Source organism: Podarcis filfolensis (assembly GCF_964270895.1).
Source record: "Podarcis filfolensis genome assembly, chromosome: 15".
Taxonomy (NCBI): Eukaryota; Metazoa; Chordata; class Lepidosauria; order Squamata; family Lacertidae; genus Podarcis; species Podarcis filfolensis.
Genome location: NC_139618.1, coordinates 17,107,389 through 17,131,754, shown reverse-complemented (window position 1 = coordinate 17,131,754; position 24,366 = coordinate 17,107,389). Strand labels below are relative to the sequence as shown.

Below are 24,366 nucleotides of genomic sequence, written 5' to 3'. Positions count from 1 at the left end.
TTGCCCTACCCATGGGTTTGCGCAAACCCCGGCCCTGACCACGTACACCACTGTTTCTTGCTACAGAACTAAAAGATTTCTCCGCTTTTCTCCTTTTTCTCTTGGGTGGTGTGTTAAGCGGTCACCCTAAACAGAAACAGGTTCCCCCCCCCCCTTAGAGGAAATGGACTGGTTGGAACCAGTCTATGACATCAGCTCAGAATCCCAACCTCCCTTGGCAGTTGAGACCCAGCTTTGGCTCAACAGCTCTTGGGTGGCTTAGCTGCAACAGAATCGGAAAAACTGGTGCCTAAATTTATTTCAAAAATCACAACATATTGGACAGTGAGAAAGTGGGAGTGACAATCAGCAAAGTCTGAAGATCAGTGGGTGCGAAAATGGTGAGAGGACCAACAGGCAGCCCCCCAGAAGAGGAAGGCGAAAGCAAGGAGACCCTGAGACTACGTTGTACAGATCTACTAAGTCCTGAATGGCAGCAGGAAAAGGAAGAAGAAGAAGGGTCTCTACAAGAGCAGCCTGGCATCAATAATTCACCTGCAGATGCTGCAGAGGGGCTGTGGCCTCCGTCTGCTGACAACAAAGAAGAACACCTGGAGCCCAGAGTGAATGAGGCCAGTGTGAAAAAGAATATTAAGAAGACCCCCTCATGCCTTGGCCTCCGTTCCCTGGTCTCCAGGGACCAGAAGGTCTTCAAAAAAGCACCACTACCTGAACCCGGCACCAGCAGGAGCAGGGCGCAATCAAAGAAGAGGCTGCTGGGCATAAGGCTGAGGCACTGGATATGCCAGCACAGCGGCTGCGTGTGTCACGGCTAAAAATTGGGCACTCCCCGTAAAAAGAGTTCTTGTGTTTCCTTAGGTTCCCTTAGATTCCCTCCTAGGACAATCCTTTTAGCTATGAATCTTTTCTGGCGGGGGGGAGGGGCAGAAATACAGCCTGCTGTGGGTCGGGGCAGATGCTGCTAAGCCACGCCCCCAGGCTCGCGGTCTCCTAAGAAGCCTTCCCTCCTCACTGCTCCAACTCGAACTCCCTGCGTCTGGGCGATTCTTGCTCTCCTCCCTTATGGTTCTTTAGCTAGACTTGGGACTGGACAGCTCTTCAAGCTGACAACTGTTTCAAAGAGAGGACTGACAGCTCTTCAGTTAGGGGACTGTGCACTGCAAAGTAGGGGACACACCATAATAAAACAGTAATATGGTTTCCAGACAGGGATGTCTACTTGAATAAAATACTATGGGGGGGTGGGCAGGCAAGCCCAACCTCACACAACTGATCACAAGACACACAACTGAATGCCATATCCATCAACTTTGGGCCCCCCCGGCCCCCTCAAATATGTTAAGGGATCTTGGCCCCTAGGTATTGGCTCATATGTTTCCAGACCCTTTATGAAATTGTTTGCCCTCCTCTGCACACGTTCCAGCTTTTCAATATCCTTCTTAAATTGTGGCAGAACTAGATACAGGACTCCAGGTGGGGTTTGACCAACGCAGAATAGAGTGGGACTATTATTTCCCTTGATCTGGATACTAGACTTTTTTCGATGCACCCTCCCTTGTTTTTTTGCTGCTGCATCACACTGTTGGCTTATGTTAGGCTTGTAGTCTATAAGACCCCTAGTTCCTTCTCACATGTACTTCTGTCAAGCCAGGTGTTCCCCATCCTGTATTTCTGAATCTGATTATACCTGCCTATGTGCTGAACCTACTGTCCCTACTGAAATTCCTTTTGTTAATTTTGCCAGTAGAACTGCAGCTACCCTGAGTTGCAGCCAGCATGGACAGAGGTCAGGGACTGATGGAAATTGGAGCAACCTCTTCAAACACACAGATCCTCCTCTCTGCATGGAGAGAATTTGCATCACAGCTAAGACTGTCTGAGAGTTTTTATTGCCAAGGATGCAGTGGTGGTGCTTCCCAAGTCAGTGATGAAGCACATTGTCTGGTTGCTGTGAGGGGAACTTTGCTTCCCCGCCATGCAATTGCCGTAGCTGCTCCAAAGAGAGGCACAGACGTTATTTTCCCACAGCTGTTAATAAATAAGATGTTAACAATAAAGCGTAAGATGAAATGAAGTCAGGAAGCTCTTTTCCAAAAAGACAAGTGAGCAAATGGAGGCAGCTCCTTTTCCCTGCCGTTCCATGATTAATAGATTCTGTGATTCATCATCATAATAGGCTGGTGATCAAAATTGCCCACCTCTGGCAGACACACCATCTAATAAACATTCGCTGCAAATTTCACTCTGATATCCGTTTCCTGCTGTGATAATAAAGAGTGACTTGCTTGGAAAACAGCATCCTTTTACATTCTGGATGCCACATATATCAGCCTCCCATGGGGGCTCCTGCAGTCGTCAATGTGGTGAAACAGCAAGGCTTGGAAGCGGAGAGAGCAGAACGGCTAGGATTCCAGAACAAAGAACTGCCAGGCAGCAGGGGCACTGCACGACCCCACTGGGAAATAGGAGGCAAGGACAAAGGAAAGAAGACCACTGGAAGGGGAGAAGTGTTTGCCGTCCACTTTGTTTATCTTTAGCTCCCTGCCTCAGCTGTGGCAATTGCCTACCCAAAGTACGTGCGCATGGGCTGCTTAGATTCCGGCTCTTGGAACATTCGCTGCATCAGATGCTAATCTCCATTTTAGCGGTGTGATCTTCTGCCATTGCCTGGCTTCTCATCAGGCTTTCCTTTTCTTAGTTATTCCCTCATGCAGTTGTATGCACTTGGCCGAAGCACCTATTTAAGCTCCTAAGATCATTGGCTTCATACGAGAAAGCAATTTACGATGTTCTTCGGCAAAATAGGGAGCTCGCTGGACCCTGCAGAACAGATGGCAGGGAGTGTTTCTCCAGGATAGCCCTGAATTCCTAATATTGCCTACGGGTCTCACTCTGTTAGGATCTCAGTGATTCTGCAGACCAAGAATTGCAGGTCAGTAGTTCACAATAGTGCCTTAATTGTTGGTTGATCTCTCTCTCTCCCTCCCCCCCCCCTCACACACAAAACATTGATATGATTTAAACAACTGTTGCTGAAATTATGATGACTCCAATAAACTGCTTCTACTCAGAAATGGCAGTGCAAAAAAAAATCTCCCTGCGCCTGTCCAATCAATGCTGCACAGCTCTCCTGATTTCCTATCAGCAGAATATGTCATGACTTAACAAGCTTCATTGTGTATAGCAGTGGTGGTGAACATCTGAGCCCTGGGCCAAAATAATCCTGGCAATTTGGTCCACAAGGCTGCTTTCCACAAAACCTTGTCCACAATGTGGGACAGGTAGGGGCACGGCTGGGCCAGCTGCACGGCCACTGAGCTACAGCCTCTCCTTGACAAGCCCAATAACAACCCAGAGAGTTTCATGGCTGAGTGGGAATTTGCACCCAGGATGCAGGTGGTGCTGTGGGTTTAAACCACAGAGCCTAGGACTTGCCGATCAGAAGGTCGGCGGTTCGAATCCCCGCGAGAGGGTGAGCTCCCGTTGCTCGGTCCCTGCTCCTGCCAACCTAGCAGTTTGAAAGCACATCAAAGTGCAAGTAGATAAATAGGTACCGCTCTGGCGGGAAGGTAAATGGTGTTTCCATGCGCTGCTCTGGTTCGCCAGAAGTGGCTTAGTCATGCTGGCAACATGACCCGGAAGCTGTACGCCGGCTCCGTCAGCCAATAAAGCGAGATGAGTGCTGCAACCCCAGAGTCGGTCACGACTGGGCCTAATGGTCAGGGGTCCCTTTACCTTTAATTGATTAGCCGCTTGCCCTCGACATATGTGGAGTTTGCAGAAGCTATGCAATGACAGTCTAGTGGGATCAGCTGATTGGAAACCATCCAGTTTACGATGAGTCCATGTGGTGTAATGGTTAGAGTGCTGGGCTAGGATCTGGAGGCCAGGCTTCAAATCACTGGGAGACCTTGGGCCAGTCACTGTTCCTTAGCCTTGCCTGCCTCACAAAGCTGTTGTGAGGACAAAATGGGAGGAGGAGAACCTTGGAAACATGGGGTGTAAATGTGGTGATGGACTCTGTAGTCGAAGCTCATCAGACAAGCTGGTGTTCACTGTGAGTTAAAGATCTTCAGGCTAATTAGTTTTGCCTTATTGTCAACAGGCTGTGCCAGTGAAAGTCAATGCAGACTATTTGCCTGAATTGGCCCATAAAGTTGTGATGATTCAGCAGTCCTGCCAAAAGAATCCAACTGGGCTTTTTCTTAATCTTCCCAGTAATTGCCTGCCTTTCTCTTCTAAATGCTAGTGCTTTGCACTGTGATACATCTTCGGCCTTGTATTGAGGAATGCCAACTTCTCTACGGAGCAGACGCACCTTGAAGTTTTCTTCCTAAAAAATGCTGAAGGGCATGTCTCTTGTCCATTACTGACCGGCTTGGCTTTACAGCAATCTTTGTATTGTCACAGTGACTCACAAAACTCAGGACCTCAAGCTCCCACCCTGCTCCCACAGGGAGCTCCTAACTCTTCCCCTGGCTCGGCCTTGGCCTATAAAGCACTCTCAATATTGTTCTTTTCCTTCCATGCATTGCTGTCTTGTCAATGTACTTTTCTGCCAGTCAGCACATGACTTCCTCAGTCCTGGGTAAATGCACAAATCTCTGCCAAACCTTTTCAGTTCTTACTTACAACACCTGCTACTGGTTTTCTCTAGAGCATTTCCTGCTAAGGTTAAGCCTTCTTTTTCTCTCTCACCTTCAACCTGCAATTGGTATTAAGATCTGCAGTTTAAAAGCTTGGAGCTTGATTTCTATCTACAGACTTATCTTTACTGTGAACAGTACACTTCCCAAGTGCATTAATACAGCTAGACAGAGGATGGCCAAGGGTAAAGATTATATTGATGAAGCCTTGGTCCTATTGAAATCAAGATTTATTTTTTTTAACTTTAATTCCAGTAGGAGAAGCAGAGAAGTGACCAAACATATGGGAATATTTTTTGTTAGTTTTTTCATCCTTACAATATAATTGCATTAACTTATTTAATTTCTGTTTGGATAAGCAGCAAACTTTCAGTTTCACACATCTGCATGCCACGTTAGGTTTTTAAAGGCCTGGAAAGTTTTTAAATATTGCTACTTTTCTAGGATGCCTAAAAGTAAAGGCTGTTGCATCATTTTCTCAATCCCACTTCAGCCATACCCACATTCATAGTTCGGCTGCATCCACTTTGACCTGAGAGCCTAGACCAGAGGATTAGCCATAGGTCTGAGAAAGGTTAGCTGCCCGTTGCCTAAAGACATGGCATGAGAGGGGAAACGAACGAGGAAGAAAGAGGAAAACAGAAAACTCAGGTACCATTTCTTTGAGTTGCAATTACCAACTGAATTTGAAACAGTTCAGGGCCAGGAGTCTGATGGAGAAGGGGAGGTGGGCTTTCAGTGGAGGTGATAGAAGGGACCCTGCTCTGCAACTGCTCCATCTCTGCAATTCTATTCACAGGATAATGGCTTCTGAAAAGCATGGCAGAGCACCTGCAGGAGGAGTAATGAGTCCACACCTGCTTCTGCACCAAAGAACATCCTGAGGCTAAACATTACAGCAGGTGAATAACAACGCTGGCATAAAAAGTGCAAGAGCAAAAGACGACGGTGTATTGGACAACAGCAAACTAACTTCAGACAAGTTAATTTTTAAATGTTCTGACAAACAGGGGTCATGGATGCAGAATCAAGTTCTTGTTATGGTTTTCTTTTCTTCTTTTCTCTTTTCTTTTCTGTATGGCTAGCTCTTGGTTGCGGTGGCATTTTCTGCTAAGGTGTCTTGCGTGTTGATGCCGTGTTCCTTTGAAGGATGCCTCCTCTATATTGTAACTATAATATGCAGTGCTTTTTTTCTAAGAAAACGTTTAGGGTTATTCTCATTTTGACTCAGGAAAATCACCATTTTATAGTTCAAATTTGGAAAAATAAATACAGTAAATGGACAAAAATACAAAGATTCACAAAATGTTTAGAGGTATGCGTACCCCTGTGTACCCACCCAGGAAAAAAGAACTGATAATATGTCTTCGGTGCAGCAAACACTCTTTTGTTGTTATACAGGTGTAAACTGAGGATGGAATAAATGCACTGATTTGGTTCACAGTTTCTGGGAAGGGCTCAGACCAGGAAGCAAAACGTTCGACTTAAGCACCTCTTAAGTTACACCCAGCTGCACTGCAGCCACACACTGACCCTCTTCCTCCTTCGAGCACAGACACACCCCTTGTGTTTCTCTCGGCCTGTTTGTGAATAATAAAGACACATAACAATCACTGTGAAAGTGAACCCAGTTCTCTTCTCCTGTAGTGGAGATCAATTTCACTGAATTATATAAGAGTGAATAGGGAGCTTCACGGCGATCAGGTTTTAGGGTGGCATCAAATAACACTGGGAACTGATCCACTGAAAACCTTTGGTCCCCTGCCTGCTTGCAAATCCTTATTACTCCTGAGGTGAGTGCTGGTTACTAGCCAAACTAAGGCCATGCTTCATTTCACGTATACTTTTCTTGTGTGTTTTTCCCTGTCTTTGCTGGAGTTGCTGTTAAAGTGAACTGATCTTTTTCTTTCAAGGAGATCAGTGCTCTTGCACTTTTAATAGCTGTGGAGACAACAGGAATTCATCAAGAGAAGCTTTTTGAATCCCTTCCTGATGAATTGTCCCTGCTCACAATGCCATCTTCTATTAACAAAATATGAAACATGCCCTGCCCCCTTTAATCTGGTCAATCTAGTACTAGGGATGGTCAGTAGGGAGACTGGGGGCTGCAATGGTGGCTGGTGCTCATTAGGACTGGTAGGGTGGAAGGCTGGGAGGTCAACAGTAGGGGGAGCCAGAGCAAATGGCTGGGGAAGCTAGAGCCAATGACAGGTGGAGCTAACTCATTCTGCTTTCGTCCCCACCCTCGAGTGCTACCAAGGCAGCACTGAAACTAAGAGGTATCTCAAACAAGAATGACTCAAGGACCATTGAGATATGGAACTTTACAAAAAAGCAAATACTTACCTGGTAAGGAAACACAAGGTTGTTGTTGTTTTTTTTAAAAAAAGCTTGGGGTCTTTGTAAAACATCTGCAGGGGGTTGAAGGTCCATGTTTGTTTTCCCAGCAAGTAAGAGTCTCCTTTGGAGTGATCAGAGTTAATGCAGTCTCTGGAATAATATGTATTCCTGATGGTAAGTCTTCACCACTTGACCATGAAGCACTCTGCCCTTATTATCAGCTCCCTATGCAAAAGCAGCTTCAGGACTGCTCCATTGGGACAGTTCCCCCTGCTGCCCCTTGCCAATCTTCCTTCTCCCATGTGGACGCATGAAAAACAGTTTAGAGGACAGAGCATAGGGGAAAAAAGGGACAAGCCAAAATATCATCAGCGAATACACTTGACAAAGGTCCCATATTTTGTCCTCTCTGGGATACTTAGCATATTTTGGCCATGAGAGTGCTCTAGCAAGCTGCTCCCATGTGCAAAGTCAAAACAAGGGGGCTGTTTAGACAACTCTGTTTCCAAGATAGCCCAAAATGCATCAACAAGTCACTTTGGAGATCCTTGCTATGCACATGGGAAGAAATCTCTATTGATGGAGCCGGCCCGATAACAGATCACTCCATTTCTGCGAGTGATGTTGCTTTGCCTGTGCTGATCTGTTGGACTAATGGGATTGACAGGTTCCTCTTTGCTGCCCCTTGTGCAAAGGCTCTTTGACATCCCCCAATGATGCAGAGTTGCGGTGAGCAAAGCTGAATGACCTTTCCTTCCAGATTGCAAAGGGCAAGAGCCTAGTCACAGCTAAAAAACAAAAACAAAACATTCACTGACTTAAGAATTTGAAGTCATTTCCAAGTTGAGTGTTCTGGGCTTCAAGCAATGGACTCCCTCCCACCCCACCCACCCTTGTTCTATGTATTGCATTTCCTTTGTCAACAAACCTAATTGTCTTTTCTAGAAATGTTATTAATCTGACACATCCTAGGGATAGCTAAACCTTGGTGTCCTCCCCACCCCCGTTCCCTTCACTATGTATCTCCAAGAACAGGTCTCCTTATCCAGTCCTCAAGATTTGCACTTGGCAACATCCACTTCTCAGCCTAGACTCCTCACTGGCCCTACTCTGAACCCTCTTTGTGTGCTTTTGCCTGGCCACAACAGGATGATCTTCCTGTTTTCTTGCATGGATGGAGGCTGGAGGGAGAGGTGTGTGCATGTGTGTGGATTTCACTAGGCTGCAATGTAGCCTGCTGTGCAAAGGGGTGTCACATCTGTGGCTCCACCCAACGTTTCCCTCTGGCCCTGCCCACCACCGGCATTTGGCCCCCAAAAGGCAAAAGTGGCCCTTTGGACTAAAAAAGGACTTCCCATGACTGGTCTTGACATTAAACAAACGAAACCTGTATTTATTTGGTACGGGGGCAGGGGGCAGAATAGAGACATTTATTGTACAGTACTCTACTGATTAAGGTAGTCCCTGGAATGAATTGGGTTATTTTAAACCTGCTTTAAGTGCCAGCTGTTTTAATATTTAATAGATGGAGATTGTTTTCCTGCCCTATGGCAGTTTTGATAGCTTTAAGCTTCTCAAACTTTTAATTCAAATGACAATCATGCATAAATAACAGATGCAAAATAGCCGTGGCTGTCTCCCCTCCAGCATGGTGTTTCTGTGTTGCAGAAGCTGCTGCCCAATTCTGTGATACAGAACCGCCTCACTTTTCCACAACCACTTTTCTCATACGTAGGCTCTCATACTTCGTGGATTTAGTATGATCAACTCAGCGGTCTTGCTGGGTGCTTTCTCTGCTATTGCCATCTGAACTCTTCATATTTTGTGCATACGCAAACAGCAAAACTGCACGTGGGAAAGTGACCTGAGACTATGGGAAATAGTAGAAAAAAGGAAGAGGAGGAGGAAAGAGAAAGACTGACTTCGTGGCCTCTACTTCCTGATCACATTATGTGAAGGAATTGCATTCTTCAAATTGCAGCTTATGTCTAATTTCCAGCCTGGAGTGAGACTTGGATTCTACCGGCCTCTTGATTGCAGAATAGATAGGAAAAGACAAGAAGCAACCTGTAGGCAGGACTGAACGTGAAAGGTAAAAAAAAAAACCTAGGCTACAGTTTTGTTTTGCTTTGTTTGGCTGCCTTTTTAAAACTCTGCCAAGACGGTCCAGGTCAAGAAAAGTCAAGTTGCAAAGGTCATGGATATCAGCCTTTGACTTCATTGTCTCACAACACTGTCAGCTGCCTCCTAGTGCTGTGGCTGGTGCTGGCAAATAGGGGCCCAGCCTGGAATTCAAGAACTGGTCTTGTGGAGCGTGTAATCAGAAAGCGCACTGCCCTTACCTAGAGCAAAAAACAGGATCCTGAAACAGTGCAGGATGAATGTCTGCATACACATTTCCTAATGTGTTAGCTTTAAGGGAACTGCTCTTTTTGAAATGTTTCACACGCACCCCTTCTAATTTTTCTAATGTTTTCTTGGTCACACAGTCTTTCTGGAATTGGATTCAGCATTTCTCTTTGTTAGAACAGCAAAAAATAGATTAGCACTCATCTATTACAAGCCTCCCTTGTGTACATCTTCCCCAGAAATATGGCTGACCTATTTGCAGAGTCTGCTGCCGAAGAGCAGCAGTGGGGGTGGGCTTTGTTGGGGTGAACATAAAACAGAATGCGGAAGGCATTCTGCACACAGCTCTACTACTCAGGGCAAGGAGCAACCAGGTACTTGGAGGTAAGTCCTACTGATGTAAGCTGGACTTCATCCTAGTTGTTTGTTTAGGATTTCCAAAACCCCATAGGTTGCTTTTTCTACATTTTGGTTACATTCAGCTCTCTGCCTTATTCGTGTCTCCAGGATTCTGTACAGTATGAAAATGTACCTACCCTACAGTCCAGTGTTAAAAACTGAGATATGAAAGATAGGAGCTAAATGGCACCTTAAACCTAGCTTACTGGCACAACAACAGAATATCTAGGTGCACTTTTTAAATAACAAGAATACAAAGCTGAAAATGAATGAACTGTATCTAAAATATTATGTTCATTTTTCACAGGGTCTAGTCCTTCCCTTGCCTACCCCGCTAATATTCTTAAGAGGGTCTCTTCTCCAGTCTTCAGAGAGTAGCTGGAAGTGGGGAGGCATAAAAAAGGTCCTCCTTTCCTTCCACTCTACAGTTTTAATCTGAACTTTTAGGTGCAGTACTGTGCCCAGAGCTCAGAAACTGCTCACACTGATGAAATTCCCTATTGCAAAATGTGCATAGAACAATGGGAGTTTCGAACACTGCTGCAGTCACAGTTGGGTCAGTGAAATATAACAACCAAAACCAATGTTGATTCCTTCCTGTTGTTCACAACAAAGATTGGTGATGCTTTGGTGGTCAGTTTCTTAGGAGCAGCTGCTGAGTACAGCATCTTTAAGACATTGTTAGTGGCATTCTCCCAACATCTGAGAGAAGAGCGTAACTTTCTTTTACAATTAAAGTGTTACGATTGCACGATCAAGTGCAAGAGGGATTTGTGACATATTAATGTTTAATTGCAATTGCGACCAAAACTACTGAATTATCTATGATCAATGATTCCATAATTCATGAAAGGCACAGGCAGCAACTTATTGATCCGAGGCTGATCTCACACAGTGACGCAAAGGCAAGGACCTAAGTCGAGTTCAAGTTGATTTAGAGCCATTCTGGGAACAGAGGCTGCTCCCAGTAATTCAGCAGGGGAACAGCACTAAAAATATTTAATGGGAAAAGGAAAGAAATTTCAAAAGGATGCATTGCAAGGTCTTCAAATGCTAAGAATTCCTTTGTTCTTGGAAAATATTTTGCTGAGCAATAGTCCAGTTTTATTTCTCACTAAAACGTGCTATCCTTTACGTGGCAGCTTAACTTCCCGTATAGTCACATATAATATCATACTACCATATCAGGCCTTCTTAAGCCGCCCTGAGCCCGGCCTTGGCTGGGGAGGGCGGGGTATAAATAAAAATTATTATTATTATTATTATTATTATTATTATTATTATTATTATTAAGAACGCTTGCACTAGGGTTTAAAAAAATGGGTAATGATGAGATAGCAATCCCCTATCTTATTTTAGTTTATGCTTTTTTTCTTTTACAGTCAAGAGGCAACTCAGGTGGAAAGAGCATGTAGGCAGCTCCTGGCAAGGTCAAGGTATCCCTTCTTAAACTGACTGATCATATTTGCAATGTCCGTGTTTGTAGGGTGTTTGGTGTTTGGGGTGTCGTGCTCCTTCTTGTCCACCTTTGGTTCCCACCCTGCACTCAGCTCTCACCTGTGGCTCCTAGAAGCTGTCAGCGTGCAACAGCAGCTACAACCTGGGAACAGCTTCAACTGGCCGGCAAAACCAGGTGATGGTAGCCAATGGGTCTCAAACCCTTGGTGAGTTAGGGACTTTCCCTGCATGCAAAGACAATCTCCAGTGGATTGAGGAGATGAGACCTATAATGGGTCCAATGGTGAAGAAGGCAGTTCCTGCATGTAGAGGGAACTGAGGGGCAGATGGGGCTCTTCAACCTGGGAAAATAGGCCATGTAGGAGAAGGAAAACTCTGATCCTAAACTTCTGCTGCCTTGTAGGATGCAGGAGAAGAAAAGGCTAAGGAGTGAACCCCACACAAATTTGGAGTGGTGTCTCTAAGACTGTTGAATGGTGCCTTGTATGCCTCCTTCTGGCAACTCCTGAAGCCAATCTAGTGCCAAATGTATTTATCTGCTTTCCTATGGACTATCTCAGCGAGGCAATATTGTCATCTGGGCAGTCCAGAACCTGCATACACACTGACCAGGCTTACGCCCCAGGGAGGTCACTTTAGTGCTGTTAATGCAGTGGTTTGACTTCACCTCTGGAAGCACACTCCGTTGTCTCTCGAGGCAGATGGATAACAACAACAACAATGAAGTTTGTGGGGGAAGAGTTCCTTTTATACACAAACACAGCGACCTTTCAATGTCCCAAGTCCACAAGGGAATGTGACTCAGGTGTGCTAGAACATCTTATTTATGTACGTAATAATATTCCCCCTCCCGGGAAATTATGATGGCACAAAAAATTGCTTTTAAAGTGCCTCCTGAAGACTTTTTACCCCACCAATATTTTTCATGTAGCATGGTTGGGCTTGCTCATGTGGGTTTTACAGGTGGATATAATGTATTTTTTTCTCTTTTAATGTTACATTTTATGTATTTTGTTTTTATCTCCCCAACACCATATTCAAATTTTGTGTTTTTAAAAATATCTATTTAAAGAAATAAAAATAATTAGGAATAACTATCCTGAACGCCCCACCCCGCCCCAACCAACTTCTGAATCCTGCATATTAGGACTGAAAACACTATGATGCAAGGCAATGTGAAGAAATAGCTTTAGGCTGCAGTAACTGGAACAGCCCAATATGCTCAGCCCAGCTCACACACCCATGCATGAAACTCACCGTTGACTCAGCCAAGCCACATACACTTCCAAGCTATAAATGTGCTGTGGTTGCCCGATGACTCCTTCCCACCTGACTATACCTCTCCAGATTACTCTTCTGTGCTGGGTTGAAAGAGTTGCTCAAGGAGAAGGTAGGCCTTCAAATATGATAGGAGACCCCCCCCAAAGTTATACTGAAGAGTGGTTGCTCACAGGCTGTCATTCCATGTCGCAAGGATCTCAGGATTTGCTTTATGTGCTTCATGTGCTTTAAATGTATTGTGTGGATGTGGCCACATGGCAAAATATCAGAGGCTTTATGGAGGTGGCTGTAGTAAGGGGTTTGTGTATGTACAGTCTTTTGATTGCAAAAGAATAAAAATAATGTGAAAGTATTTTTTAAAGCATTTCTGTTTCCTGTTAACCTAAGTAAAAAGTTAAATACTGAGGCCCCAGTGCAACAACAGCTTGTTAGGCTGGGACCACTCTTTAAAATAATTAGGCAGGATGCTTCCACTGACCCTTGGACTTCCAATGCATCTTATACAAAACCACTTCCATGTACACAGAAAACTGGCATGTTATATAGCTCTGACCTGCAGTTTTCTATGTACTGTGTGTGTGTGTAAAAGCATTCAGTCCTGCAAGCTCCCATTTGCAATCTGAAGTGCTATAGGCCAGAAGTCCCATTTAGTCTCCAGAACGGACTCTGTAGTAAATGCACATAGGATTTCAGCATTACAGGGCAATCCTAACCATGCCTATTCAGAAGCAAATTGAGCTGAACTCAATGGGACCTATTCCCACACACAAATTGTTCTGGGAGTAAGCCCCATTTAGACACAGAGTGGAACCTGCTTTCACGTTAGCACACATAAGATGACACTGTCAATTTTTCCTTTCTTTCATTCTTTCCCACCTTGTGCAAAGCCCCACCCATTCCCTCTAGCTCTCCTCTCCTTTTTGTGTCATGTTTCGAAATTTACAGGTGACGATGGCTTTGTACACATTCCCCTATACTCTACTGCCAGGGTGCTCCTCCTACCTCTGGTTTGGGAAGTGGTGAATCATAGAACTAGAGTCGTACGCAACCATAAAGGTCACCAGGCCAACCCCTCTGCAATGCAGGAATCACAACTAATCATGTGTACGCACTTTGGTCACAATCGATGTCTGTTCTGGGCTTCCTTACGAAATGCTGCTTTCCAATGCATTTCCCCCCAAACCAGCTTCAGTCCAAATGCAGGAAAAAACCCAACAATCTAGTCCTAGGTGCCTTTTAAGCCAACAATGTATACACAGCCTTCGTGGGTCAAATAAGGTATTGTACCACACTGTGAATGACGGCCCCCCCCCCAAAGCAGGAAGCCAGAGTGGTCTTTGTGTTAGTCTGTTGCAAACAAAACAAAACAAAACACAGCAGAGTCTAAGTTGTGGCATCAAAAAAACTTAACGGCGTTTACTATGCCATAAGCTTTCGTGAGCTAGTTTTGTGTTAAGTCTTTAAGGTGCCACAATATTTCTTTGTTGCTTTTTCTGTGTTGCTGGTTTTCAGATTGTGAGCAGAGGGGCTCATGTTTTCTATCTAGTTGTTATAATAGCATAAAATACAGCATAACCCCATGCACACTTCTTCAAAAATAAGCCTCATCAAGTCCTGCAGGGCTTATTCCCAGGTTAAGAAGGTATAGGTACACTTTGGGTTTGTAGAACCTACCAGGACCCCAAGATTTGCCAACCTGAGCCACCTTGTAAAAGACAAACATAGTGAGAGAACTGGGTACCCTTGAACACACTCTGAGTCTGGGATGGGTTTTCAGTACCAGATCTGATTGGAGCTCACAATCAGATTTGCCACTAAAGCTCACTCAGGGTTAGCCCAGGTTTTCTTCATTTCAGCTGCCTAATTTAAGGGAATGGGGAATTTATGTATTGCCACTGTCCAAATCAAGATCCACACCATACAATTAAAACGGACATTTAAAGCATATGACTTCCCCCAAAGAAGGAAGACTTAAGACAGCATGACATAAGTAACTCTGTCGGTAGAGCATGAGACTTTGGGTCGCGGGTTCGAATGCTACAGTGGGGTGGGGGTGGGCTGGATGACCCTCAGGGCCCCTTCCAACTCTATGATTCTGATACTATTTCACTGCTTTTTCTTCTTCTTTTATAACTGCTGCAAGAAAAACCAACAGCGCCAGACGAGGCCAGCCACCCCTTTTGCAAGCTGGGATCGGAGCGCAACCCCCTGGGGACCTCGCGCATCCCGCCCAGAGAGGGAGACCCGCCTTCTGCCCACGCCCTCCCCCAGGTATAGGATCGTACCCAGTCCCTGAGCCCTCCCCCTTCCCAACACGGCACATTGAACTTATCCTCCCACCCCTAGGGCGCTCCACGCAGGAGGAGGAGCTCCTCTCCCCTCCCCCGCCCCACTCCGAACTCCCGTCGCCCCCTTTCTCCCCCACCTTCCGAGCGAGCGAGCGAGAGAAGGGGGCGTGGCTTGGGCGGCGCGCATGGGCCTTGCGCCTGCCTGGCTGCGGCTCCTCGCCTCCTCCTCCTCTCATTCTCCCTCGCGGGCAGCCGCCGCCGACCCTTCCCCAGTGCGGAGCCGGTGTGGTCGTGGCGCGGGGCCTCTCTCTCAGTCTGCCTCCCCGCTTTTTGCGCTGAGGCGCCTACAGAGCGGCGGGAAGGGAGAGAGGAAAGGGCGCTGAGGAGAAGAAGAGCGGAGGGGAAGCGGCGCCTCCATCACCCCCCCCCCCGCCACCTACCTCAGCTTTCATTCCGTTTCTCCTCAGAAATAAAGAGGCGGCGCTTCGTCCCTCCCCCCCTCCTCAAACGGTTAATTTTTTGAAAAAAATTCGCCCCTCCCTTCATCTCCCCCCCCCGCCTCAGGCTTTTGTTGTGTGCGGGGGGGGCCCTTACCTTCCCCCTCCCCCGCCTCTGGGTAGGGAGTCGGGGGTCTCCCGGAGGACGATGAGGCGAGGCGAGGCCGGCGCGGGATGCCCCCTCCAGGCGGACGCCCCCAGGACGCGCCGGGGCCGCTGAAGAGGAGGAGCAGGCGGCGGCGGCGGAGGAAGACCACCACCGCCGGGTCCTCCAGCGAGAGGCGGCCGAGCGCGCAGGAGGAAGAGGAGCCGCCGCGAAGGGCAGCGCCGCCGCCGCCGCCGCTGCTGTGGGCGGGAAGGGGCTGGGAGGCGCCGCCGCCCCTTGCTCTCCCCTCGAGCAGGAGGTAAGCGCGCCTACACGCCGGGGGTGGGGGAGGTGGGTGGGGGCCCGCCATCCGGGCCACGCTCACCTGAGAGCAGCTACCCCCACCCGCCATGCACGCCAGCGGGGCTCCCTCCCCAGGCAGCGTGCGCCGCCGTTGTTGCAGCAGGGCTCCGATCCAGGGGACGCTTACCTGAGAGAGAGACAGCCGCGCTGGAGGAGCTTTGCTCTGGAGCCGGCGTGCAGCGCTGCGATCCGGGGCACGCTCGCCGGAGGGAGGGAGGGAGGGACCCCTCCATTCCCTGGAAGAATCAAACATCTTTAATCGCCCCCCCCCAATTGAACAAGGAGGTGGATTCCACAGATCTGGATCTGTGGGGCCTCGTGTCCGGGAAGGGCGCCGCGCTGTGGGGCCGAGGGGTGCAGCTGCACGGCGGAGGCGATTGCAGGGTTGGGCTAGGCTAGCTTCGTTCTGTGTGTTTCCCACGGGCGGGGGAAGGGGAGACTCGTTCCTGGGGTCCCAGAGTGGGGCTGCCCGGCCATGCAGCCCTCTTTATATATGTGTGTGTGTGCGCGCGCGTGCGCGTGCACAGGGTGCCTTGGGTGCAAGTGGGGCTTGCTCCCAAGCAAACGTGCACAGGCTTGGCGGTGGAGCTGGGATGTTGTGCACCTGCATGGCAGCTCCAGCTCGGTGCAGGTTGCCCTCCGGCTTAACGGGCTCCGTGGAGGTCCGCCTGTGCATCTAGCTTGAAGGATCTCTGTAGAGGGGGAAGTCTTTTGGGGGTTGGGATGGCCAGCCTGTTGGGATCTGTGCCTGGGGGTGTGGGAGCGACTGCTCTCCGAATGCCCCTCAGTTGGTGTTCCTGGCACCCAGTTGATAATATGTCTCATTGAACTCCACATGGAGATCCAGATGCACCCCAGACATTATTTTTATTTGGAAGTTCTAAAATGTTCAATCTAGCTTACTTCCAAATAGGTGCATCAGATTGTGTTTGTGCAATCCCATTGTGTGCCATTCAGCAAGTGCCTTTCATACGTACTCAGTAAATGCAGTTGGATTTGGCTGTGTATGCCTGGAGTTCAGTCTGCTAACCACTACCTAACCTCCCTCACTCTCACATGCCTAAAAGCATCCATTTCTCTCCTTCCTGTCCCCGACCCATTGACTTGGGTCAGTTTCATTGGGGTGTCTTGGGTTAGCGGAAACCTGGGATGCTTCCATAGGTTTCCCTGAAGGCCAGAGTTGCTTCTTATACTAAGGGAATCTATTAAGGTACATTGACAGCATAATCCTATACAGATCTACTCAGACGTAGACCTACTCCCAGGTGCAAGTGAAATTAGGATTGCAATCCTGTATCCACTTACCTGGAGGTAAGCCCCAATGAGTAGACATATCTAGGATTGTGTTTAGACATCCTTTCTAGACGTGTTTCCAGAGGAAATCCCCCCACACCAAATGTGTGTTATATTTATATGTGATTCAAGATTATGTTCACAAAAGTTTATGCCATGCTATATTTGTTAGTCTTTTAAGTTGCCAAAAGACTATTGCTTTTTTCTAGAGCTGTTCATATAACGTAGCTAGTGGGATGAGGATTGTAGTGGATTCGTGGGTTGTAGTGGATTCATGCTGGACTGTGTTCTCAGAACCCGCGGAGGTGTGAGTGTGGATGAAAGCTTGACCTGTTAGTTTCTGAGGGCAGACTTCTTTATGAGTTGTGGAGAGTGATGTTACTGCTATGGGGTGCTTTAGGTTTCACAAGGGCCCCTTGAGAGCTGTCAGGCTCCAAACTAGGAGACATTGCTTTAAATTAAAAGGACACCCAGCCAGTAGCCTGCTGTGGGAACTACTGTGAAATCTTTTAAAAAGTGCAGCTAAGGGAGTTGTTCTAGGCCCTACAAAGCAGGGTTCAGTGATTGGGAGAGAATGAGAAGTTATTCTAGAGTGTGCAGGGGCAGCCATAAAACATGCATGTTGTGATCTTGGCTTGTATGATGACAGGGAGCAAGTACTTCCCAAATTGTATGTGTGGTGGTGGGTGCCGCAGTGGATAGAGACTGCAAAAACACATGCCTGTGCCCTTCCTTGTATTTGCTTCTCATTGTGTTCTCAGTATGTGTTTAGAATGAAATGCCCTTAACCAGTTCACTTTAGGAATCTCTCCATAGCCTTTGTTCTTTTGAAGGTGAAAATAAAGAAATCTCAGATTCCCAGTATAATCTTCAGTAGAAATCGGCATGTTTTGTTACTGAATCAGCGAACAGTTCCATTGCTTTCTAAACAGGCTTTCTTTTTGTTTTGTTTCTCATAGTGTTTAATCTACACACCTTTATTTATTCTAGGTTATGCCAAGTTTTTCTTTGTTTCAAACAAATGTGGACATTGCTTCCTCTTTTTACCTGTCTGGGGGAGAAAAGATTAAGTTTCTGTGGCTCCTCAGCTCCCCCCCCAAAGAAAGTAGTTTATTGCCAATTCTGCCCACACGAGAGGAAAAGATATAATAACATTATCCATGGGAAACATTTATTTTTGAAGAAAGACATTTGGGAGTCCAGCACCTGGGACCTTTAAAAAAATGTTAATGCAGCACTAGAATTACATTAATTATTACCTTCTGTATAGTTGGTAGTTTGAGTGATATTTTCTTTTCCAGGTGGTGTGAATAATACTTTTCAAACAGTCTTTGAGTTCCTTGTTAGTACAGTGGTACCTCAGGTTACAAACACTTCGGGTTAAAGACTCTGCTAATCTGGAAGTAGTAAAGGTAAAGGGTAAAGGTACCCCTGCCTGTACGGGCCAGTCGTGTCTGACTCTATGGTTGTGCGCCCATCTCACTTAAGAGGCCGGGGGCCAGCGCTGTCTGGAGACACTTCCGGGTCACGTGGCCAGCGTGACGAAGCTGCTCTGGCGAGCCAGCACCAGCGCAGCACACGGAAACGCCGTTTACCTTCCCGCTATAAAGCGGTACCTATTTATCTACTTGCACTTAGGGGTGCTTTCGAACTGCTAGGTGGGCAGGAGCTGGGACCGAACGACGGGAGCTCACCCTGCCACGAGGATTCGAACCGCCGACCATGCGATCGGCAAGCCCTAGGCACTGAGGTTTTACCCACAGCGCCACCCGCACCCCTCTGTAAGTAGTACCTTGGGTTAAAAACTTTACCTCAGGATGAGAACAGAAATCATGCGCCGGTGGTGCGGCGGCAGCGGGAGGCCCCATTAGCTAAAGTGGTACCTCAGGTTAAGAACGGTTTCAGGTTAAGAATGGACTTCTGGAACGAATTAAGTTCATAACCAGAGGTACCACTGTATTTCTTCTTGGATTGTGTAGCTGTACTTTTCTTGAGTCACTGGTGTTGACAAGAGTTGTGTATTATGAGAAACCTTGAAGGCATTTAGGCATCTTGCTGTGCTATCTTTCCTGTGTAGTTTAGTTAGTAAATTGTATTAACATTATATTAATAACTTCGTTCACTCTGTCAAAGGCATCCATCCTTAAGCAATTTACAATAATAAGTATGCAAAACCATACTTGAAAGAGATTCTGTATAAACAATACAAATGTAAGACTGTGGTCCAAACTTCTTTTGCCCTGGGCTTTGGAGTGGGTTTGGAATCAGTGGAGGTGTCCTTTCCCAATCCCTGCCAGCCTCTGCTGGTGCAGAACTTCCTGTTTCACCTGCCAAACACTTGCATGGGCAGAAATACTTCTGGTGGGATGCCTGCTGGCAGCAGCTGACAAAAAAACCTCCAGGCTGGGCATTCTGGGTGAGTAGGAGGGACTTAGCTGGTTCAGGGTTCACTGTAACCCAGTCAAATGATGGCATTGGACTTGATCTGCCCTGACCAGTGTGCTGCAGTGCTGCAGATACAGTGGTAGCTTTGCCAGACTGTTAACCTCTGTCTCTCTTTAGCTATTGTTTGGATTGCAGCCTAAAACACTTATGTTCCACAATGACTTTGATTTGTTCAATGTTAAACAATTTTTCATGAGCAATATGCTCTGTATTATAAGTAGTCAAATACTTCCTTTTGCTCGAGATTGAACTGAACACACCCAACAGGCATCTGGTTGGCCACTGTGAGAACAGGATGCTGGACTAGATGGGCCACTGGTCTGATCCAGCAGGGTTCTTCTTACATTGTTAATCATCAGTTGAAGTGGAACATGTTAAGGTTTTCTGTCTTACACTGCTTTTCTCTGGCCCATGTCTGAAATCACCGAACCCCCTGCTAGATTCAGTTTTGGAAATGTCTGAAGTATTAACACATTGGATGGAGCTAAGGCTATGTGACAATTCCTTTTGAGATAAGGAATAGAATTCACTTAACTCTTATGCTTTACTTTCTGTATCCACTCTATGTCCTTTTTACAATAAAATATTATGTTCATTCAGAAGTAAGTAACCCATGGTTGCTTTCAGTGGGATTTCTAAATAAGCTTAGAATTGCAGCCTTGCTGAAACACTACTTAGTCAGAAATCTTATTTGTTATTAACAATGAAAGTACTTAAAAATAGGGATAGTAAGTAAAAAGCTCACCAGTATTAAGTGCTCAGAGAGTGTGAGTACATCACATTCATTTCAATGGGAGTATACTTGCAAAGGTTCTAAAGCAACACAAGAATTAACTGCTAAAGTTAATGGCTCTCCACAGTGATGTATAGTAATGGTAGACAATGAGAGTGAGCAGTTTATTGCAAGTAGCAAATTATATACCAAAATTCTAAGCAAACAGCATAGAAATAGATTTTGAACTTTACTTAATTTGCTTGAATAGGGCACATGCTTTTTTATTTGAACCTATTGGAACAATCTGAAGGTAAAAATAAAATTCAATTTTGAGTATATTTTGACCATACAAACTACAACATTCCAAGTATACTCCAGGTTTTTATTACCATTGGCAGATATCAAATTCAGGCTCTTATTGTGCCATAAGTATATGTACACAAGTGTATTGAAATATGACTTTTTCTGGTCAAAGTAGTTTAAATGAATTAAGTGGCAGTTCGCTGCTACACTAAACCAGTTTTGATTGGAAGACTGCTCAACAAAGTGTGTGTTTGTTTCTATCTTTCATCCTAACCTCATACCCTACTATACTTTCAGCCTGTGCAAGTTCCCTGTCTCTAGCTTTTATAGGAAGGGAAAGTACAGTGGTACCTCGGGTTAAGAACTTAAATTGTTCCAGAGGTCCGTTCTTGACCTGAAACTGGGGTCTGTAACCTGAAGCATCTGTAATCCGAGGTACCACTGTACACTGAAGTCAGTGTTAGAAACTCAGATATATAAGCTAGGTGCCAAATGACACTTTAAATCTAGGTTAAAGGTAAAGGGACCCCTGACCATTAGGTCCAGCCGTGACCGACTCTGGGGTTGTGATGCTCATCTCGCTTTATTGGCCGAGGGAGCCGGCGTACAGCTTATGGGTCATGTGGCCAGCATGACTAAGCCGCTTCTGACGAACCAGAGCAGCCCACGGAAACGCCGTTTACCTTCCCGCCGGAGCGGTACCTATTTATCTACTTGCACTTTGATGTGTTTTTGAACTGCTAGGTTGGCAGGAGCAGGGACTGAGCAACGGGAGCTCACCCCGTCGTGGGGATTCGAACTGCCGACCTTCTGATCGGCAAATCTAGGTTACGGTCGCCATAACAAACTGTCTTATTTGTCAGAGTAGATGACCCTTGGGGTCCCTTCTAGTGCTACAATTTTATGATTCTATGATCTTAACTACAACACCTATTATCTTAACTGGTTGTGTAAATAGAGTTGGCTGGTGAGCAGCCAGGGGCCTGTTTGAATGGTGCACTGCTAATCTGCAGGGTGTTGAAGAACACTTTTTTTTCTTTTAGAGTTTTGCTGAGGAGTGAAACTGGCCAGGCTAACAGCTGCTTATATGTAGGCTGCTCTTCAGGTTCGGACACTTGCACCACAAGGTAATAGTTTTTTTCCAGTCTGCTGGTTCGTTACAGAAGTTGGAAAAAAATAGTTTTCTGCTTTACTGTGCAGCTTGCCCTCCCTTCCAGCTAGTACATGTACTTAATTAAATAGTTGCTGGATCAAGGCTACTGTTGCAGTTGTTAAAAGGATCAGAAGTTGTATGCCTCTATATACACCAGTTGCTGGGGATCACAAATGGGTAGAGTGGTGCTGCACTCTGGTCTTGTGACCATGATGAGAACAGGATGCTGGATTAGATGGGCCTTTTGCCTGATCATTCACGGTTCTTTTTATGCAAAGCTATGATGTTGCCTTCGCTCTTCAGAAATGAATACTTATACTCAGCCTTTATTTTGAAATGGAAATATCTTTTGTGATTTCTTCTGAAATTCTCATGCTTTGCGAGCTTGTGAATAATTGTAGATGCACATGTTCTATGTGTGTTGTTGAATGGAAACCTCTTGTTTTAGTAACTGACATTCAAAGCCAACACAAGCTGTCCTTTAAATCTACTTAATAAATTGATAGTCAGAGTGATTTTATCATTCCTTTATACTGAAAACCCCTAGAGAGAGCTAATGATGCATAACATTGCTATCATCCTGTGCACTCTCAGCAGCAAAGTTGAAAGAATAGCTGTAGCAACAAAGGACAATGTAACCTTACCAACACCTCTGCCAACTCTGCTGCCATACACCAGTTATGAACTTTTATATGGATGACACTCCCACATTAGCCATGTACAGAAGGCACCTTCAAACTGGTTATAGAATGAATCTACAATGACAGCATCTTATTTAGTCCACACCTCTTCCCACACACAAAATCATGGAGAGGCAGAGCCCATAGTCACAGCAGGCTCTTGTGGCCCAGTGGGTAGGATGGCTGTAATTGATGCCTGTAAAAACAACTGCTCTGAGCTTCCCCTGAGGGCTAAACCTTTGAAGAGAAAGTAGCCGGAGTATCCCTGATCTGGAATGTGTTGAGATCTGGGTTGGGGCCCTGTAGCAGTTTGTGGCCATCAAGAATAGTTTGCATGCCCATTAAATTTCGCAGTTCAGATACTGGCTTTAAACACCAAAAATCAAGGAAAAGTTCATTTATTTACTAGCATTGTAGAGGCAATTCTGCATTTCATGTTATGTAAGAGTAACAGCAACTCTTTTCCAATTATGTCAGTCTTTGAAATGTTCATTGGCTCAGTAATTGAGATAAACACAAATCCTCATAACCATTACCAGAAATTGCTTCTTAATTGGAGGCCCACATATCAGGTTAACAAAAGAATACATCTAATAACAGTTTACAGATTATGCCATTTTGGTATTGGCAACATGGGAGTGATGTGTTGCTGAGTTGTACCTACTGTGCCCCTGGTTGCTGCCTCTGTGCCTCTACCTAATGCTGTATTGAGGTCTGCAGTTACTGTGAAGAGGGCAAGGACCCCAGAGGTTGTATCTCCTTGGCTCTTTGCCCCAAGGGTTGTGGTTGCAGTAAATAGAACCTTCGAGAACAAATAAGTCATGACTTTTGTTCGGAGGTCCTGAGCAAGATCACATTTGCTTTTTCTTTGAAAGCTTTTTAAAAGCTATCAGTAGTTTAAATCCTCTTGACCCCCAAATGTATCCCAGCAGCAGAACAGTAGGAAGGACCAGCAGGATTCTTTCTACCAGGAAAGAAGCAAAAGCCATACAGGGAATTATGGATTGCAATTCAAATAAAAAATGATGAGCAATCATAGATCCGTAGAAAGAAGGTCTAAAAATGGGACCCATGGGCCAAACCTTCCCCAGGGGAAAGGTTTGGTTTATGATGTGGTAGCAACAATCCCAAGCAAAGAGAGAGGCTGTATGGTTAGAATCCAATATTAATTTTAAATCAGAATGGTTTACAGCACAATCCTAGGGATGACTACTCAGTTGTAAGCCCCAGGATAATGTGTGTAGGAGTGTAGCCTCAAATGATTAAGAAAGGACTGATTTAAGTAATTTTCTTCTTTGAAAGTAATTTATTTCCTTAAACATACAAACATAAGCTATAGTAAAACATTTTGATTAACTAGAGCCTTTACACAGCCTAGTATCATCTAGAAAACTGAGTGGCTCTTGAGACTTCGCACACCAAATTATTAGTCTAGGGACCATTTTTTTTTGTTTCTGTGCACTTGCAAGGATACTGAGCAAGATATGATGGCTAAAGTTGCACTTCTTTGTACACGTGTTTGGAAGTCCTATTTGAGCAAAGCCAAGCTTAAGTCAAATGCCATTCATGTTCATTTACAAGTAAGTGTCCAGGATTTTGAATAAGCAAGAGCTAGTACAGTAGTTGCTGTTTTTATTTCTATATAAGGTGGAACTTTGTTGCAGATTACTTAATGGAATCAGATATGTAAGAGAACTGAACTCAGTGCAGATTGCAACTAGTTGGATGGCATAACAAAACCAGGATAACTCAGTGGATGATTGTAGTGAGATATATGGTTGCATCTCTAGAATTGTAGCACCTGTGATAATAGAACTGGAGAGTTGGAAGGGATCCCGAGGGTCATTTGGTTCAACCTCAGCCAATGCAGGAATATACAAGTGGCCTGTATGGGGATAGAACCTGCAGCCTTGGTGTTATCAGCACCATGCCCTAAACAACAGAGCTAACTGATAAGCTTTTCACTTTGATTAACCACAGTTTAGCATTGTATCCAAACCCAGGCAAACTGTAATTAGTCCTAGCTATGGTTTATTGAAACAAACCAGCTTCATAAACTAAGATTTGAAGT

At 45.6% G+C, this 24,366-nt stretch overlaps 1 protein-coding gene and 3 long non-coding RNA genes across 9 annotated transcripts in view; 2 read left to right on the top strand and 2 right to left on the bottom strand.

The window, feature by feature from the left end:
- Positions 1 to 16,126, bottom strand: part of LOC310750784 — a 168,372-nt gene extending 152,246 nt beyond the window's left edge. Inside the window, exon 1 of one of the 2 annotated variants that reach the window (XR_014542270.1) lies at positions 15,834 to 16,126. This is a non-coding gene — a long non-coding RNA (uncharacterized lncRNA). The remainder of the gene's footprint in view (positions 1 to 15,833) is intronic. The other variant, XR_014542271.1, reaches the window with a different exon arrangement.
- Positions 55 to 7,289, top strand: LOC310750745. 2 transcript variants are annotated; one of them, XR_014542219.1, is made up of 2 exons: positions 55 to 2,932; positions 4,250 to 7,289. It is a non-coding gene; the product is annotated as an uncharacterized lncRNA (long non-coding RNA). The 2 variants fall into 2 exon arrangements; XR_014542220.1 differs by having other exon boundaries at positions 4,106 to 7,289.
- On the bottom strand, positions 4,972 to 10,946 carry LOC310750742. The gene is made up of 2 exons (XR_014542215.1): positions 6,993 to 10,946; positions 4,972 to 6,587 (listed from the first exon to the last, which is right to left on the bottom strand). It is a non-coding gene; the product is annotated as an uncharacterized lncRNA (long non-coding RNA).
- Positions 14,945 to 24,366, top strand: part of ARHGAP32 (Rho GTPase activating protein 32) — a 199,381-nt gene continuing 189,959 nt past the window's right edge. For 3 of the 4 annotated variants that reach the window (XM_083588255.1, XM_083588251.1, XM_083588253.1), the window contains exon 1: positions 14,946 to 15,662. In XM_083588255.1, the coding sequence (XP_083444381.1) occupies positions 15,433 to 15,662 (230 nt within the window). In that variant the 5' untranslated portion in view covers positions 14,946 to 15,432. Of the gene's footprint in view, positions 15,663 to 24,366 lie in introns of all 4 variants that reach the window. The other variant, XM_083588250.1, reaches the window with a different exon arrangement.